At 35.2% G+C, this 19,753-nt stretch overlaps 2 protein-coding genes across 2 annotated transcripts in view; one reads left to right on the top strand and one right to left on the bottom strand.

Annotated features, from left to right (window-relative positions):
- Positions 1-1,430: 1,430 nt before the first annotated feature.
- LOC142353738 (uncharacterized) lies at positions 1,431-9,222 on the top strand. The gene is made up of 3 exons (XM_075406083.1): positions 1,431-1,591; positions 4,852-5,052; positions 8,509-9,222. The coding sequence occupies exons 2-3, from the start codon at positions 4,856-4,858 to the stop codon at positions 8,987-8,989; spliced, it is 678 nt and encodes a 225-aa protein (XP_075262198.1). The 5' UTR covers positions 1,431-1,591; positions 4,852-4,855; the 3' UTR covers positions 8,990-9,222.
- Positions 9,223-9,241: 19 nt separating this feature from the next.
- LOC142352917 (homologous-pairing protein 2 homolog) overlaps positions 9,242-19,753 on the bottom strand; it is a 46,990-nt gene continuing 36,478 nt past the window's right edge. The window contains exon 4 of the mRNA XM_075405073.1: positions 9,242-9,434. Coding sequence (XP_075261188.1) covers positions 9,315-9,434 — 120 coding nt within the window. The 3' untranslated portion in view covers positions 9,242-9,314. The remainder of the gene's footprint in view (positions 9,435-19,753) is intronic.

The following is a 19,753-nucleotide window of genomic DNA, read 5'->3' as shown; positions in this document are numbered from 1 at the left end:
AGACATTTTTAATTTTTTTTTGTTTGAGATTGATTTATTAAACTCTGTCTTAGTATCCTCATTTTTATCAAGACACTACAACAAAATAGAAGACACGCCAAATGACCGACAGAATTCACAAAGACGACAAGAAAATGACAGAAAACGGAACTGTAAAATTTAAGTAAGTTTACTAGAAGCATTGACTTAATTGTGTTCGGCCGTAATAATTTGTTCGGTTTTGATGGCTTCATATCAAGTCCAACGGGCTGCTGTGGCATGGCCAAATCAGTTAGTAGTTATAGCCAAAGACGTTTTGTTTTAAAACTAAGGGACGCTTTTTTACCCAATTAATGCGCGGGTAATTTTGAACTGTGGATGGCTTAAGAGCAGCTGTATTTGCTTAAGTGTCGGCTACAGGTGTGTCGGCTAATTTGTATGTCGGTCAATTGGCCGGCCACGCGTACTGGGGTCTCAAACGAAAAAGTTCCAGCGAAAGTTTGACAAATGGGTTGACAGATGGATTTGGTGTGTTACTGTATGTTGTTTAACATAATTTGTTCTGTTCGTCGACAGTCATTGTTATATCTTTTTTTCACCAAAACATTTTGTACGAAATGAAATTTAACCATACTCAAAAAACCCATTTTTTAGTTTAGCTGATGAGATTCCTTTGAATGTAACTGTTAATTTGCAGGTCCAGTTCTTCTGCCCGCGGAAAATGATAATGTTGGATTTATGTGGATATGATTCAATCTCAGACCTAATGCCCGGGGATATGCGTGCGGGTTCTTGCCGCTAATGTACAATTTTTTGATATGCAGAAATACAATTGATTGGACACATCGGATGGAGACGTTAATGTATAGAACAGCAGTTAAATCGCATTCATCTTGTGATAAATTTAACATCCTCCTTGCATATTCTGGATGGTATCAGATGAGTTTTTGTCGCTTTTTTGTTCTCTTCTCCTTAGATGAAACGGCAACTATGGCTTCGTTATAACTTTCTGTTGTTTAATGTTAAATGTAGCTTTCATGGTAAAACTCTGATGGAAAAGTTTCAGTTTTTGTTTACGTTAGGTAGGTTCATCAAAAAGATCCCTATATTGAAGATGTGTATCGATTTGCCCCACGTTAGGTCATTAACTTAGCTGCAAAATTTTTTTTTGAAGTGTGACATGATCAAACATAAGAATCCAAATTACGGTGTAGTTATGATGTATTTTCAATTGTTCTGGAGCACCAGGGAAGGAGAAATTTAGAACACCGCAATGATCGTCTTGTGTATTGCCTCAGAGCATTTCATTTTCAATGTACTCCTATAATTAGGGAAACAATTGTTCAAAAAAATTCGTTGAGGTAAAAAGAGCACATTTGCTCACTGCCGTTTTCCAGAGAAATCTGATGTAACTGGTGTAACCTTGCAACGAATAAACTAGTTTCAGATATAAATGAAAGTCAGAATAGCCGTGGTTGCCCTTTTGTAATGTTGATTGTTAGGGCCATTTCAATACATCATTCTCTGGAGAAGTGGGATAACTTTCGAAGAGGATTCAAAAGGAAGATCATCTCAAAACCAGGATACAATCTACATCCAATCTACATACAAGGTAGTTAAAAATTAATTGCGATACTTTGCAAATAATACCTAAATTATATTGTGGCACGATAATATCAGTAAATTGGTAACCAACCCGATGAGCGACAAAAGAACACCCCTCAACGGTGATCAATTAAAAGTTGAAATCCAACGTCTACAGCGAAATGTAGATATAGTTGGAATTGGTTATTGTGTCATATAATGCGCTCCTGACGTCTATAAAAAATTGAAAGAAACTGAGATAGAAATATTGCATATTGTCAAGAATCTTTTATCTCGCCAAAAAAAGGATAAAAAATGTTGAAAAAGTGCAACAATCTTAACTTGGATCCTTTTATCGAATTGAAGAGGCTCTTCACAATATACGAAACAACAGTGATTTGAAGCGTATTTGCAAAAACAACTATACCAAAACACAGAAACAACAGAAAAGAAACTCTGCCAACAAATAATCAACTTTGAGGTTATTTAAAGTTCTGTCAAGTACCTAGCGATTAAGTTCCTTGGTCCGGATCAGAACTTTTGACCTGAAGTCCCAATCGTTAAAATTATTTTTGAGACATTCCTATCAATTTAGTTTCCTGGTTTTGCTCAGAAAATAATATAACACGAAATACATTAAGTACTTTTGTTTTTCACTGAAACTTTTATATTTAATTATAATTTGCAATCTACATCCAAACGCTAATGATAAATAGCAGATAGTTTAAAAATTGATTCCGATAAATTGAAAATAATACCAAAATTATTTTGTGGCACGATAATGTCAGTAACTTTGTAAACAGCCCGAAAAACGACAAAAGAACACCCCTCAACGGTGATCAATTAAAAGTTGAAATCAAACGTCTACAGCGAAATGTAGATATAGTTGGAATTGTTTATTTTGACAGAGAATGCGCTCCTGACGTCTGTAATAAATTGAAAGAAACTGAGATACCAGTGTTTCATATTGTCAAGAATTTTTTTATCTCGCCGAAGAAGACGATACGAAATTGTTGGAAAAGTGCAGCAAGCTTCACTTGGATCCATTTTTCGGATTGAAGACGCTCTTCACAATCGTACGAAACAACAGTGATTTCAAGCGTGTTTGCAAAAAGAACAATAGCAAACCACAGAAACATGAAAGAGAAACTCTGCCAACAAATAATCATTATTGAGGTTAGTTTAAATTCTGTGAAGTTCCTAGCGATTAAGTTCCTTGGTCCGGATGAAAACTTTTGACTTGAAGTCCCAATCGTTAAAATTCCTAGCAATTAAGTTCCCTGGTTTTTTACAGAAAATATTGTAACACGAAATGCCAAAAAACTGTAAAACTTGCCTGAAGGCGGTTAACGCAAACGAAAAGAGTTGTACTTGTGTGGCATGTAATTGTAACATGCATCAACTCCCGAATGTACAGCTCTTTCACCAGCTACGATTACTAGCATTAAAAAGCTTGGCATTGAATGTCATGCTACTCTGCAATAACTGTAGTGAAGAAAATGACTGGGATAACTCTATTCGTTGTCGAACCCCGGAAAGTAGCCTGGATAATGTGGAGAAACTGGAAGAATTTGGAAAGGCGACTAACGGACTTAGTGGATAAGAAATTTGGGAATGCCATGAAAACGGTATGTGACGAAGTTGAAAAAACATATGCTGCTGTTGTTGCTGTTGAAAATACTACAGGAAAACCTAAACGATTTAAAAATGATAACTCTAAATATCACAATACCAATAAATGCATAAGAATACAAGGGATACTGGAGGATCCTACTAAAACGAAAGGGGAAATCTTGTCCCAACAAAAGATGAACGTAACGATCTGCTCGATTCGGTAGTTGCAATTGCACATGTCACGGAAATACAAAGACTTGGAAAATTTCGAATTGATAGAAAAGAGCCAAGAGCAGTATTAGTAACCTTGGCAAACGAACACAAAGCAATAATCACTCTTACAAAAAGTCAAGAATTCAGAAATAATTTGGTCGAAAGAAACGTTTAAAAATATAAATTTTTCTTTAAATATAAAATTTCGATGCAATTATAGATTATATCTGTTTATAGGTTGAGTCAGAGTTAAATTTTTACAAGGATGCGTACACGAAAGCGGTGATGTTAAAAAATGTAACATCAGATAGTCAGTTGAGGTTGGCTAATGAATTATCAACTCAGTGTTTACTGCAAAACCATTGCACCTTTAGCTTGCGGATTCGTAAGATCACCTAGATTCATCATTCAGCTGGCGTCCGAGTTTTAGTACGTGACATTCCTTGCGCAGCCCTTCAGACAGCTAATCTCGTGAAACAAAAACTGGAATCTTAAATTTGGTTAACCTAGTGACGGTGTGCATAACAGTTTACTTTGAATACGCTTCCAGTATCTTAATAGCGGACCTGGGGTCTCTGGGATGCTGTCCACTATGTGTCTGGTCTGTGTCTCTTTACGAAGTACTTGCTCGTTGGAGGTACTTAAAACTGCTCTGAATCTCATACGTTCTAGAATCCTAATAATTGCTCTCAAACGAAGTTTGTAGTAATTATATTACTCCTGTCGGTCTTTTTTATGCAATTTTTCGCTTGACCGATTTTTCGTCTGACTCATTTGACTTTTCATCCTCCAAAACGGGATAAACAGGTAGCGTCCTGCGGTCATTAAGTTCTCTTAGAGCCTTCGAGCTCACTTGTCTCCAGGTATGCGATTCACCAGAAACTGTTTCGGAGGCTTATGAAGAAGGGCGGTTCTTAAAGCTTGATTATTTTTATCATATGGTTTAAAATTTGGTCTAAATGTAAAAATAGCTCCAGCGTTGTGTTTCAAACGGTCTTATGTTTCTTTACTTAAAATGTTTGGTGATGCCATGCCATGCCAGAATGCTATTTTCGAAGTACTCGAATTTGATGTTAACTGAATTTTGACTGAATTTGAGGATGACTGAATCCCAGTTCAAAAGATTTTTGCTTTCAGAACAGGAAAAATCTTGATGCATTAAAATCTTGAATGAAGTTTTTTTTTGAATTTGGCCTTGAAAGTTTTTTGCGTTAAGACCTCCATGTATTAGTTTATAAATGCCTTCGGAGGTACCTTCTGGTGCTATTATTATATTGTTACTCTAGTGCTATTTTTAATCTTTTGTTCTGGTGCTATTATTATAACGGTACTTTTCATATTTTCATGTGCAGCAGAAAAATTTTTCTGCTTCATAATGGACTTTTTGTAAATTCATTTAGAATACTGGCTCTCATGTGACGGTTTTATAAATGATTGTATTGAGAATTTTGGAAATTTCAGACTTATGGTTAACCGTAAAAGGTACGCGCCTAGAGGCCCTATTGTCCCTTTCTTCCTTCCACATCCAGTTCTATCAGCTCAAAGACCCATGAGTGAATTGATTCCATGCAGTGGCTACTCGCTTCCTGGCAATTTTGGTGCTGGAAAATACGAGAAAGTGCTATCCGTATCCTGTGCTATCCCCGGACCTTCATCGACACGGTACATATTTTCGACCTCTCTATTTTGGTATTTTCTCCTCAATGCCCCCAAGTGTTCCCAGGAATTTAGAAAAATTGTAACTATTTGTAAGGCAAAAGTGAACGACCCGCTCAGCTTGAATCCACTTGCACAAGTGTAGGACTTTAAAATTAATTCTATGTGGCAACCGCTAAGCTGTGTAATCTTTGCGCTACTTATCTGCAATGTAATCCCTTGTGTAGTCTCTAAAATGTAATCCTCTACTAGGTTATTATTTTTCAATAGAGACATATTTCGCAAAATCAACTAAAACATTTTCTGATGCGTTCTATTTATATACTGCTTCCATCAGTTCTGTTCGATCAAATCGGTATCGATACGGATAACTACAATCTACTTCTTTTTTGTACAATGTAATGATCATCGACAAGCAATCATACAAATTTTAGCAAATTTTCTCGCGATACGCGCGCCTGTTGATGTGCCCTAGTGAGACTCCTCTACTATGTAGTGTCAGCCATTTTAGCGACTTCAGCAATCTCGAACCCCTCACACGTTGGGCTATCTTAATCAATGCATCACGAGCTTGGCGAAATGTCAATAGGGGCAGCGAGTTCCGGTAATCGCCCCAGTAAATGCGAAAATGTCATTACTACACTACTAATGTTTATGCGAATACTTTTATCAACTAGTACTATACGAGATGCGTCTCTCAGTGTGAGCAAAATGTCACCGAGTTATTCGAGCTCTATTTATATCTAGGACACGTAAAAGGACTTAGGACTAATGGTATCCATCGCACTAACGTGGAACGATAACTGCTCCAGTAGAGCAATAAAGGCTTTTTATCAAATAAAACGAAACCCAACGGAAAAGTAAAAAAAACAATCCATATGCTGGATATGAAATCAAACTGCTGCTCATGCGTGACAAGCCTGGTGTCCAAATAGGGCCAACATCGAACAAATCGAAAGAGTACTAAAACCTGCAACAAAATGGATTCTAAAGTCAGAAAGTCAAATTAAACAAAGCCTATCACAAAGCCTGTACAAAGAATTGCACAATGTGTGAATCGTATTAGCGATACTAGAAAACAAATACATCAATTGCAATCGATTAGTGTTGCGCACTAATTTTTTTAGATGTTTCTATGGGCGTTTCAAGTGTTAATGTTTGGAGTAGATAACTAGAATAATCGTCATTTTACAAGGACTTACAATAGCTGTTCCATGGTGCGATTTTAGCCTATTTCACTACAATGTAATTTATGTGGTTTTGGATGTGCGTTTATCCGCTTATTGCCTTGTTTTTTCAACTATGTTGAAGTTAGAATCGATACCATTCTCTCTATATTATATAGCTTAAGAAATTAGGCAAAAGTTCCAGTTCAATCCTTTAATTAATAAAGTTAGCTCAAGCTAGATACATCTTGTTGAGCTATAAAGAAGAGCATAAGAAAGATTTTTAAAGTTGAATTTTTTAAAAAGATTTTTCAAGTGATCGCTGGCTCGTTTTCGCTGGTTCTGGTGGTCGATAAATCTGCAGTTTTTTTCTCAAGCTCTATTGGGCCTTCTCAGATATTTACTGGTCTTCAATTTGGGAAATTGCCGGCTTTTTTACGTTTCTTGTTGTTGTTTAAGTACATATACATTTCTGTATTATCGCTTACTTTATCAGCATAATTACTTCAAGCACATCACTTCTTTCAGTATTTACCAATTATGCAAAATCATCTTTACCGAACTTAAAAAATATTGAGGCTCTTGGGCACCTAATATGTTTATTAGTAATGTCATTCTGCGGTTGTTTTCAATAAATTGAAACAAATAGGGGTTACAGTCTTAGATGGGAAGGAGGGCCAAATATGGTCTGGAAACTTATTAACTTAATAAAAAAAGTTTTCAATGAGAATTTTGGGAATGAACTGGGTTTTACAATTTTCTATAAAACATGAACAATCTGCAGTGATATAAGATTGCTTTTATGTTTTTGTTGGAGCTACCCAAGTTTTGTTTTGTTGAAAAAGAAGGTTGATCGAAAGCAATTGAATGAAGAGTATTTGAACGAGTTAAAGAGGTCTTAAAGTGCACTGCTACTTTTGGAGTTAACACATATGCAATTTCAAAGTCACATGACAACTTATGGTGTTCAAGATTGGCAGTAACAATCATCGTAAAAAGTTTGTGCTCGGTCTGTCTGCCACGTATATGGTTAGACATTTTTAAACAATTAAATCGCTCTAGACGATGCCAGTCAATGCGATCAAACAGAAGGACCAGAAACGCTGGAAGAGAACAGTCGTATCTACAAAACAACACGTTTTTTTGGTAGAAGATACTTCCTGCCTACATATAATGGTTAGCGCGTTTTCGGGTATTTAACTTTCAAGTTTTCATGTAATTAGGTCTTGGAACCTTCGCGTAGTGCCACTCGACTTCAGTGTCGTTCCTCTTAACAGCATGTAGGTGGTGATATCAACTGTCGGTGAATTCTAAATTGTTCTGTTGTTAGGAAGAGTGTTAGTTCATCTTTGAGGGTTTTAGTCCATCTGTATAATCTTAACTAAATGACTATTTGGTGTTCTTTTTTATAACTCGTTTTTAACTTTCATTCGCCTTTTTCGTATTGCAAAGGTAACATTTTTATTTGACTGCCGACTTAACGCACCCGCTGACTTACCACTCCAGCGGAATGGAGTGTAGAAATAAATTTACGCAATGTATTGATTACTCTAATGTCAAAAGCAAAATCGAAAGAATTGGCGCTCACGATTCATTTTGGTGTATTGCTCCAGGCTGTGCACCATAAACTAAACATCGGAGCACTCAGTGACCTTAATAAACTTATAATGAAGAATCTGCGCAGTCAAAAACAAATCTTTCGACGCAGTGCCTGATATGAATTGGATTTTTTAAGTCTTGTGCCAGTTCTGCATTGAAATGCGGTTAGACGTGCGTTTGGTCCGGGTGGTCAATAAAATCAAGCATTTTTGCATTGCTTTTGTATTTGTAAAAATTCTTGTTGCTGTCACCAAAAAATGTAAATAGTTGCTTTTAAACTCGTGTTAAAATGTTTCAGCCCCAAAGCTTGTTAAAGGTCAAGTATTTTCCACAAGTTCTTGATGACCATATTCTATTTAAAGGATACAGGGCCTCAACCTTCTAGGATGCTACCTTAAATTTTTGCAATTAAGTTCCATTCTTTTCAATTATTCGACCTTCTATCAATTCTTATTCAACGAATTGCCAAGTATTACAATGCGAGTTAATTTTTCCGAGTGCAGATAGTATCAATTGGCCTGATAGCAGTCATAGTTCTGTGGTTTCTATTAACGCGCCATGAACCAAACGTTATTCTGGCCGATATTCTGAAAAGGGTAGATGGGTAAATATTTCTACAATTTAACTACATTGAAACTAATATTCCAGTTTGATCAATTTGTGATTCCTGTTTGATCAATTTCAATGATCCATTTAGAGCAAATGTCAGGGAGCAGAATGAACCCAGAGCCAACAATGCGGTTGTCATGGCACTGGGACATTTGCCTGGAAGTTCACAGGAGCATCATGTTCATGATATTGCTGGTAATGTTAGATTGGATAAGAATGATTCTGTAAATTGCAGTAACCTGGGGGACTGTTTCTTTCCCTGGCCGAAACAACTGGATCGCATATCGGATCGGAGGCCGTGGAATCTGGTCATAGTCTACGCAACCGAGACCGTTACAGGTGCAATATTGAGGATTGGTCCGAAGCAGAAGAAAGAGATGGCTTCACTAGACGAGCGAACCAAGATGCTTTTTCTAATGTTGAACGGGAAATGTATTTTAACTATTGGAGATCGCGACATTTTTGTTGAGAAGGGTGCTAAGTTTTGCATCAATCCTGGCCATTGCTACGCCATCAGAAACATATCAGAGAGAAAGGTCGATTTTGACGTCACTGTGTTGAGAAACTGACCAACTTTCTCGCACTCGCAAACTCTTGGAAAAGTCCGAAAGTTAAAGATTGGTGCTGAAATAATATGATTAAGAGAATGATTGTGTGTGATAATTGTCACTGATGACTTGAGTGGTGCAATATATTGAAACTAAAACACTTTCCTAGATAGCTATTCTTTGATTTCCTCAAAATTGAAGATTATTAAATTATTGAAACGTTGAGTGCTTAATTAATGAATTTTTTCTTTGAACTTTATTTTCAAACGTGAGAAAGAACTGTTCTATTGCAGTTAAGGGAAACTAAACGAGTACGAGTAATGTCTCTCAAAATGTGACATGTTTTTTAGCTGCTGCTCCTGTCAATGCCAATCTCTTGCATCAATTGGTGTTTAGTTGACGGGTAGCCTTGCTCGAGAATCATATCGATCAGCTCCCCGCAACATCGGGCTCGTTTCTTAGCCTCCTAAAATGTGCAACACTCTAAAAGCAATTTTTCCCTATTGTACAAATAAAATTGAAATGAATAGAAAAAGTGCACAATTAAAACAGATCAACGCGGGAGGGGGGGGGGGGGTTCGTCCATAAGAGAGCTACCGTAGCTGCTTCACTTCTGAATTTTTAAAAAGCTGCAAGTACAATTGACTACCGGAATAATTTCAAAGAAAATGAGCTATTTTGAGCAGTATTTAAAGTAACAAGAAGACACGCTTGTTCTGTGCGTGGAACGGAATGTTCCCATATTTCTATCTGAAATCCTACAATGCATCCTATCACCATGTCTGTATTGTAGAAATGTTTAATTGCTCTCAAACGAAGTTAGGTAATTATATTAGTCCTGTCGATTTTTTTATTTTTCGTCTGATGCTTTTGACTTTTCGTCCTCAAAAACGGAATAAACAGGTAGCGCACAGCGGGCATTAAGTTCTCTTAGAGCTTTTCAGCTCTGTTTCAGTTCAAACTGTTTTGGAGACTTATACTTATGGTGTGAAGGGCGGAAGAGAGGTTGAAAGGTTGAAGACACCCCCACTGTTGACCCCCCGCCACTATTGCCCCACTCCCCACCGAGCTGTTGCCCCCACCCCACTGTTTCTCACCGCCCTCCCTCTCCATCAGCCCCTGCTGCACCCCCCCCCCCCCCCCCACCGTGGCTTCGTTCGAACAACCGATCGCTAAAAACACGCAATTTTATACTAATTTACAATTTTTTTCAGGCTTTTTGACTACTTTTGTCATTTTTTGAATTCTTTGAGCCCTGAATGTCAAGAAACCTACTCTTTATAACAGGTTACTGCATAGTTTCTAGTGGTAGTGGAATGGTTCAAACTTTTTAACATCACGCATTTTAGCATTTTTTTTTAACAAAGCGTGCAAATTTTTTCAATTCTTTTAATTTTTTTTCATTATTCAAGTTTTTACAGACCCAGGGGCCAGAAACCTCTTTATGGGTTTAATAATAATTCACTGAAAAATTTTTATTGGTTCTGGAATAGTTTTAAACTTTTTAATTTCGCCAATTTTAGCAATTTTTCGTAAAATTTTCAATTTTCAAGTTTTTTGAAATGTTTTGTCATTTTTAAGGTTTTTCCAGCCTCAAGAGCAACATAACCTCCTCTCGGTTTTGATTATAGGTTACTGCATAGCTTCAAGATGTAATGGAATGTTTTTCAACATTTTAATAGCAATTTTTCAAAAAATATTCTCAATTTTTTAAGTTTTTTGAATCTTTTTGAAGTTTTTATCATTTTTTCCGGCGCCAGGGTCCTAGGGTCCTCCTCCAAGGTTTGATAATAAACTGTTGCCTAGTTTTTGGAGTTAATGGAATGGTTATCAATATTTTAATGACTCCAGCTTCAGCAATTTTATGAACTTTAATTTTTTTTCCAATTTTCGGAAAATTATTATGTTCCAAGTTTATGGATCTTTGAGCCAGTGATACTATTTAAAGCTTGAAATGTGGTTGCTCGATAGTCTATTCAGACAACAAAATGGTTTAGAATATTTCGATATCTTGAATTTTGGCAAGATTTTTGAATTATTTTGTCCTTTTCTGAGTTTAACGATCATTTCTGGCCAACGAAGCTTTTCAAGTCTTGCAGATGGGTTACCTGACATTAATCCGGTTACAAAAAAAATGTTTTAAGCATTTTTACTACGAAATCAGGAATTTTTTTAAAATTTTGCTAATTTTGCATGTCTTGCAAATTTTTAAATTCAGTTTTTTTTATTCATTTACAAGGATAGAATATTAAAAATTGAAGAGTCAAATCAAGCTAAAGCTAGCTTCACTAAACCTTCGCTAGCTACTGACGAAGCCAACCGCTCGCTGGTCGTTTGAGAGCAAATTGCCCGACGTTAGTCGGTTATGCTTGCTTAAGCGATAAACTTAGTGTTTGAGCAAACTTCTCGGAAAACGCAAACCGATGTATACATCGTGTCAAAAAATGAACTAAAAATTCATGAAAAAAGTTTGATGGAGAAGGAATATTTTAATTGAGATCAATTTCTTGCAAATCTTTATTAACAGAGTATTGATATGATACCAACATAAACAAAAAAGGTCTGGATTTTGTCATTGTGGGTTTTCATTTTGCTGTATCAAGTCATCGGCCTTTCTATATTTTTAAAGACATTAGGAAGAGTTTGGATAACAATTTTATTCTCTTAAATCAAGGATAACTGTAAGTGGTATTTTGCTCAACTCACAGGTTATTCATTCTTTCCCAAAATTGCAAAAATGTTAGTAGAAATTTTAATTATAACAGCTATACTGTTTTGATGCTTTATCTGAATCTTTTCGTTTGTGTCCACAAGTGCGTTATGCTCCCCCTAGTTACGGAGTACGCAAGATTACGTACTAAATCATTATGTGAAAAACTAGCATGCGCATCTGGTGCCGAAATAATATACACCAATTAAACTTGGGGGGGGGGCACAAACGGAAAAGCCCCAGCGGTCTTTATAATCGAAAGCAAACAGAAAACAGGGAAGAAAGCAGATGCGAGTTTTTACTGGGACCTCTATTCAGAAAATTTTTCTCAGAACGGTCCTCTTGTAGTTTTTTATCTCACGAAAAAAGCATTACTGTACATTTCAGGAAATTTTCAAAAACTAAAGCAGGGCAAAAAGAACTATTTTTGCTGAGAAACGTCTCTTGTATACTATTTGAAAAAGAATTAATGCGTAAAACCAGTATGTAGAAGTCGGGCGCTTCTTTGGAAACTGTTGAAAGTCAAAAGTAACTAAAAAGGAAAAGATAGACTTGACCAAAAACGCAATACAACAAATCAGGAAGGTTACTTCACAAAACTAACGAACATATAGATGCGACTGCCTGGCTTAATTAATAATAATAATAATAATAAATTGTTCTCAAGTATGTATAAACAAACAACATTGTTCAATGAGGTTTACATATACATACTCAAAAGGCCATCAAAAGGCAAAAAAGCCTAGTCGTGTGATGCCTTTGGGAAGCTGTTTGTTAGCAAATAGGGGTGGGGGTAGGGTGTTGATATTGGTTTGTTTTTAAGGTTTAAATAGATTGAGTGACAGCAAGTACACGTGAGGAAATATTTGAGTTTTCGCAAAAAGATGAAAATAAAAAAAAAATTTTTTTGTTTTGTTTTGTTGCTTGTTTTTTGTTTTTTGTTTTAGACAATTGCTCAAAAAAAAATTGATGACAAGTAGTTATTGATTTTCAAAACAAACGAATAACCAAATAAAATGGGCTCGAGAGGCGGAATTTTCCCGAACAAGACGTTTTAGGAAACTGATTAAATTGCAGCTTCTTAATCAAGCACGAAAACATGCTTTGGAAGAAAAACGGCAAACTAATTATGAACGCACTCAAAATTAGGATGCCTTTCAATAAGTTGACAAAATCTCTCCAATATCTTTGTTTTCTTAATTTTGGAAACATTGTGTCAACTTACTGAAATGCAACTTAATTTTGATTGCATTCAACAGAGGAGAAAATGCAAAAGATAAAATTTTAGATGCATTTAATTAGACTGAATGAAAGGAAGCCATTGAATAAGATGACTGCGAAAAGTAATAAAACTGCAACAACAGATATAACCCAAAAGATTACTTCGATGTAATAAAATATATAGTAATACACATCATGGAGTAGAAAACGATTAAGAGAAAAAACAACAGGCTGTTTCTTCGAGTGATTTAATTACATCAGCAGTTTTTGTCAGTTAACCACATGAAACCCAACAAACAATTTTTTCAAAGATCTGATGGTTTCAAAGTCACTAGAAAATAACTTAAAAATAATCAAACTCAGCGCCTCATTGACACACAAACTAGTTGATTTAAAAACGGTAACTATTGGAGAAAATGCAGAAAAAGTTGTTTACTTAATGCGCTTTTTCAAAATTATTGATATTAAAGTTTTAAAATAAAATTACAGTGTGATTTTTATTCAGCAAAACGAATTGCCTAGAAAATGGGAAGCATTCAAATCCAATTTGAAATTTAAGTGGGGAAAATTGAAAAACGACCAGAAAATGAGCTTAACTGCAAAACTTGTAACCGCTCCTGATCATATATGTACTAAAAAAGCTTTCAAATAATCATAGAAAAGGAAATTAGATCAAAAGATTATCAACTAATAGAAGCACTTGAGATCTATCAATTCTTTTAGATCAAAACATGAAGAAATTACAACTTCCAGGAATTTTAACAGCTCGCTTTATTATTGACACACAAAAATATTGAATTCATCTTTTAAATTTTGATTGGAAGTTGTTTTTTCCACCTAAGCTTATAAGACCGGTCCTTAATAGTTTTCTTGAACTTTACCAAGAACAACCATTTAGGCTAAACAGCCTTCTTTTTCTTAAATTGTTTGTGGTGTGAAATTCATAAAAGAATATTGGAATCTCATTAAATCAATTGGAATCTCATTAAAAATTGCCAATAAGAATTTATGAATATTGTTTTTTTTTCAAGAAGGATAGAGCTGTAAAGAATAAACAGTGAAACGACAAAAGAGCAACAGCGGTCAAAATATAGCAGGTGAACAACAATACTGGTTAAGATCTGTTTTCCTTCTGTTTCCAGAGTAGCTTTTAGCCTCTCAGTCCATTTATCTATACAAGCTCTATCATACGTGTACTGCCCCTTTGTGATTGAAAACCTGCTTAAAACTCGCAGTTGAATTGACTAAGTAATGTTCAAAATGTTTGATAAGATTTATAAAACGTACCCGGCAGATTAACGAAAAATCTTCGCCGTTGATTCCAATAAGCATGATTGGGATTGAAAGAATAGAAGATATTTAAAAAAAGATTTTTGTATAAAAACATTTTTTAAGTTCAATTTATTTTGATGGCATTTCGTAGTTGAACATACTTTTGTTTCTTAGAGAGAGGCTACAGGGGCTACTATCAATACCAATAAGCATTAGAGGTAGTAACTAAGACTAATGGGAACGACGTTCAAATAGCGGGCATCTAAACTTGGGCTTTATGGGTTTATCCCGTTTCTATTTATGACTTCAATTTTTTATACTGACTCTGTTCATTTTGAATTGCTTTGCTGAGCAACTGATGTTAAAAATCACTTTTAGCAGAATGAGAGAAGAGAGAAATTGGCTTAGGGAAGTCAAAAAGATTTCACGCAAAATGTTGAAATAGTGGCAAAATGAGGTAAAGCGAAACATTTGGAAAGATAGGTGGTGGAAAAATTGGTGGTGGGGGAAAGGGTAGGTAGGTATTGGGGGGGGGGAGGTTTGTGTTGTGTAGTTTAGATAATTAGGGGTGACTTATATATGAACAAAAAATCTCAAAATGACCTCTTCACCTTGAACATTACCCGAAGTTCCTAATTACTATACATTACAAACGAAGATACTGTTAATGTTCAATGTTCGAAAACTGAAGTCATCAATCAAAAACGGAATTAAACGCTCGAACAGAAAGAAATCAAAATTCAAGTCATGAACAAACTTGGGTTCTTCTGAAAAAAAACCTGTAGAGTCTCAATACTCCTCTTCGTGTCGTTAAAAACTAGGAGCGCTATAATAGCTGGCTGAGAAGATGAGGGCGGCTAGTTAAATAACTTTAAAAAATCCAATTTTTTTGAATTTTGAAAGGTGCTTGAAAAGACAAATACTCAGTGGTTGATTCAAAATACTCAAAAAATTCAATCAAACTAAAAACTTCCATTTAAATTATTTCCAAATCTAAGGTTGTTTGTTTAAATACTCAATGCAAGGCCATTAATTTTTGGTCGCTATTTAGTCATTTATGCTTCATGAGCAATCCATGTCTGAAGCACAATAACTTTTAATTGTTTTTCTCAACTGCGATAGTTCGTTGAAAAAAACTGCTGTTGCAATCAATTCAGCCAAAAACTTGCTTGTAGTACTTTGAATCGCTTACTACTGCAGGAGTTGTACTCTTATATTTTTATTTCAACAAAGACTTCTTTTCAAAATAATCTCTGGTTAACGTGCGCGTTTTTTATGCAGAATATTTTGTTCTCGAGCATTCTTTCAATTTCACTTCTCGAGTGACCATTTCATGGTTGACTTTCTTTTTTTTCGTTGTCAAATTCGTTGGAAAATAACAAAAAAAGTTTGATTGAAGTAAACTAGAAAAAACAATAATTCTCCATGAAAATAAGAAATCCTGAGAGTTCTCTATAAAAGAAGATTTTGATGAAAATAGCATTGATTTAATATCATAAATGTTGACCTGGGATGTCCTCAGAAACGTGCCTGAACAAAAAAATAGAACCTGTTGTATGGTTCGCACTTTTTTGGTGTGTAGTTCTCACAGTTTTCAAATGACAGGCTGGGCAGTTTTCGGGTTGAAATCATTTTCGAGCTGAGAGAAGGTCATAATCCTGACTTCAGGCGTAACAAAATTAAGCGTTAACCAATCGTCAATAGGAGCTTTGATGGTTTCTCTTAGAATCACTTTTAGTTTATTAACATTTAAACTTTCAAGGAAGCAATTTAGGCAACGAAAAAAAGAAAGTCAACCATGAAATGGTCACTCGAGAAGTGAAATTGAAGAATGTTCGAGAACAAAATGTTCTGCATAAAAAACGCGCACGTTAACCACAGATTATTTTGAAAAGAAATCTTTGTTGAAATAAAAACATAGGACTACAATTCCTGCAGTAGTAAGCAATTTAAAATACTACAAGCAAATTTTTGGCTGAACTGATTACAACAGCAGTTTTTTTCTATGAACCACATGAAAATGAACAGTTTAGAAATAAATGCCGCCCAAAAGTTACCTAATTTAGATTTCTGCTCGTGTCAAAGTGATTGAAACAAAAAACTCGAAAATTTTTGATTAAATTAAGTTAAACAAAAAAAATTTCTAAAAAAATCTTAAAATTTCTTTTGTATTTTGTAGTGAAAACATAGGTGGAAATAGCATTGGTTAACTACAATATAAATTGATCTAGAATGTCCTCAAAAAATGTCTCAACAGCAATTAGAGTCTGCTGTGTAGTTCTGAGTTTTTGGTTTGTAGTTCTCACAGTTTCCTGAGGACAGGCTGGACAATTCTTGGGCTACAAAAATTTTCGACCTGGGAGGGGCTGGAAGCCCCAACGTCAGGCACAACAGAATTTAGCGTTAACCAAACGCCAAAAAAGCCTGGGTAATTATTTTTACAATCACTTTCTGTTTATCAACAGAATTGGTGTTTGATTTAAAAAAATTTAAGCCACGCAAAAACAAGAAAATTGAGCATGAAATTGTTACAATCAACCAAAAATTTTGCCTAAAAAACTGATAAAGTTTCTGGTGATTTAACAGCATGTTTTGAAAAGATTAACGGCCTTAACTGTTTGAATATCAAATTTTTCTAGTTATTTAGACCATTGCTAAAATCAAATTCTGATAACGAAGGAACCAATTGCTTATTTGGTATGTACTTTCTGATTAAACGCATTTAATTAGACAAATCAAAGGAAAAAAACACCATTGAAATAAGAAATTGTGGAAAGCGATAAAAAACTCTAAAAATAGTTTCCTTTTAAAAAACTCTCTGATGAAGTAAAAAAGTAGAACAATTCATGGAGTAGAGAGCGATTAAAAAACCACGGGTCATTTTATGGCTGATTTGATTAAAACAACAGTTTTTTTTAATAAACCACATGAACCTGAACAATTTAACAATAAATATTGCACAAAAGTTACCTAATTTAAAGCTCTGCTGGTGTCAAATTCATAGGGAAGAAACTCAAAAATATTTGATCAATGCGAGCTACTACAAAAAATAAACAAAGCATAAAAAGTAAAACTCCTAAAATTTTTATGGAAAACTAGACCGAAATAGCATTGATTTAATAGCATATATGTTGATCTGGTATGTATTTAAAAAAGTGTCAACAAAAGTAGGATCTGATGTGTAGTTCTCAATTTTGTTTCTTAGTTCTCACTTTTCTCGAATAACAGGCTGGACAATTTTATGGGTGAAAATGTCTCCGAGCTGGGAGAAATTGAAAGCCAGAACTTCAGGCGTAACAAAACTTAGCGTTAACCAAACGCCAATAAGAGCCCTGTTAGTTTTTTCACAACCGCTTTTTGTTCATCAAAAGACTTGATATTTGATTATAGAAGCAATTGATGCCACGCAAAAAGAAGAAAATCAAGCTTGAAATAGTCACTAGAAAGCTCTAGAACATAACCGTCGACTGGTTAAAACCGTCGACTAAATTTTTCCTGAAAAAGTAAAAAAAAAAGTCTGCTGATTTAACAGCATGTTTGAAAAAGCAACGACCATAAATGTTGGGATATTGTATGTTGCCAGTTATTTAGACTATAGCTGAAATCTGAAACCTGATAACGGAGGACCTCATTTGATTATTTGGTGAGCACCTCCTTGTTAATTGCATTTAAACCGACAGAACAGATGAGAGAGGCTATTGATCTAAGATATTGTGGAAAGAGGTAATACCTCTCACAATAGAGTATTTTAGAAAAAAATAATTGATGAAATAAAACAAAATTTTAGTACAATTCCTGGAGTAGAGAGCGATTTAAAAACACAGGCCGTCTTTTGGCTGATTTGATTACAAGAGCCGTTCATTTCAATAAGCCACAAGTAACTGAACGATTTAGAATGCAGCCGAAAAACACTTAGTTTGGAGCTACTCTAATGTCTAAGTGGTTGGAAAATAATTTTAAAAAATTTGGTCGAAGCCAACTACAAAAAAAACAATAATTCTTCATAAAGCAAACTTCTTGAAAGTTCTCTATGAAAAAAACTCTTGATGGAAATTACCTTAATTTAATACCATATTAGTTGATCTGGGATATTCTCAGTTAAGTGTCTGAACAAAAAATAGGATCTGCTGTATAGTTCTCACTTTTCTGGTGTATAGTTCTCACATGTCTGGCTGGCCGGACAATTGTAGGGTTGCAATTATTTTCGAGCTGGGAGGAGTTCAAAGCCCCAACTGCAGTTTTAACAAAGTTGAGCGTTAACCAATTGCCAATAGGAGTCGATAGTTTTTCTTAGAATCCCATTCTGTTTATTAACAGACATAAACTTTCAATAGAAGCAACTTAGGCAACGCAAAAAAAGAAAGTTGAGCATGAAAAAGTCACTGGAGAAGTGAAATAAAATAAATGCTCCAGAAGAAAACATTCAACAGAAAATTTTGCATAAAAACGCGCATGTTTTTTATGCTTTAACATTCGTTCGAAAGCCATTAGTATTTCAAACTCAGGTTCTTTCCAGTTTTAGCACCACCCCCAACACAGTGTTCATATATCCTTTCATCCCCCATATCGTGTTAATTATACTATAATGGGCCATCATTTCTTGTGGGGACTATACACACAGTCTGTAGTGGAACTAATTCACAAGAAAAGGCAGTGCCCGCTTAATAATTGCAAAAGTACTCTCGATCACCTTCAATACTAAACAAAAAGAAAAAAAGAAATGACAAACTGGTGCACACTAGCCATCCGGCGTAGGTAGCAGCTCAAAACACTGATGAATGACAGAATGAGGATCGAGCCCCAGTGCATCCCCAACTTCAAGGCCTTAAATTGTTTTCCAAGAAAAATCGGCAGCCGGACTGACATCAGTGGAAAACTTAGGAATTGAATAAATAGGAAGACGAAGACAAAAACGGGAAAACAAGGAAGTGCAACTTTATATTGAAATCTCAGCGAAAAAATCACACGATTTTAATGACTAGCAAACGAAATAAGACAAATTATTAGCCAGCAGCGCAGTTGTGAGGAGCAACGAACACGAAGATCTCTATACCTACAGCTACGGTTCGACTCCAACTTTGTTTATTTATCACTATGCGATTTTGTTTTTCTTTTTTTCATATATCAGTCAAAGCGTTTACTACCTACAGCCAACTCAAAATGATTTAGTATAATTGTTGAAGCCAAGCCGATTGGCGCAGCGGAGAATTACGTATACACGTAACTAACAAATCGAACCGATAAGAGTTCGAAGCCGAGAAGTGTCACCTTCCTTTTATTTCCTTCTCTTACTTTTTATTTTGCACATAGGCGTCCTTTTATCCGATCAGAAATATTATGAGTGTATGGCCAGCCGCTCGCTTAGTCAATTCGGGGCCAGACACAACTTAATCTTAATCCACTTCATTCTTTTCATTCTATTCAGCCAGCCGCTCGCTTAGTAAATTCGGGGCTGAACAGATCACCAAAAACACCAAAACAAAAGCTAATTACGGCAATTATCAATTTAAACAAGCTTCGTTTCCTTTTGAAATCTTTATTATAGTCTTTTTACCATCTATTTCATACTCCACTGAATTAAA

The sequence above is a fragment of the Convolutriloba macropyga genome, chromosome 14 (assembly GCF_964194025.1).
Source record: "Convolutriloba macropyga chromosome 14, txConMacr16.3, whole genome shotgun sequence".
NCBI classification, from domain to species: domain Eukaryota; kingdom Metazoa; phylum Xenacoelomorpha; order Acoela; family Convolutidae; genus Convolutriloba; species Convolutriloba macropyga.
This window is presented reverse-complemented; position numbering and strand designations above follow the sequence as displayed.

What these genes read in the sequence shown, in the direction of transcription:
- LOC142353738 (XM_075406083.1), top strand. Translation starts at nt 4,856, where the DNA reads ATGGTTAACCGTAAAAGGTACGCGCCTAGAGGCCCTATTGTCCCTTTC. An exon ending in CCCGGACCTTCATCGACACG is followed by an intron (nt 5,053 to 8,508) that starts GTACATATTTTC and finishes TGATCCATTTAG; the next exon opens with AGCAAATGTCAGGGAGCAGA.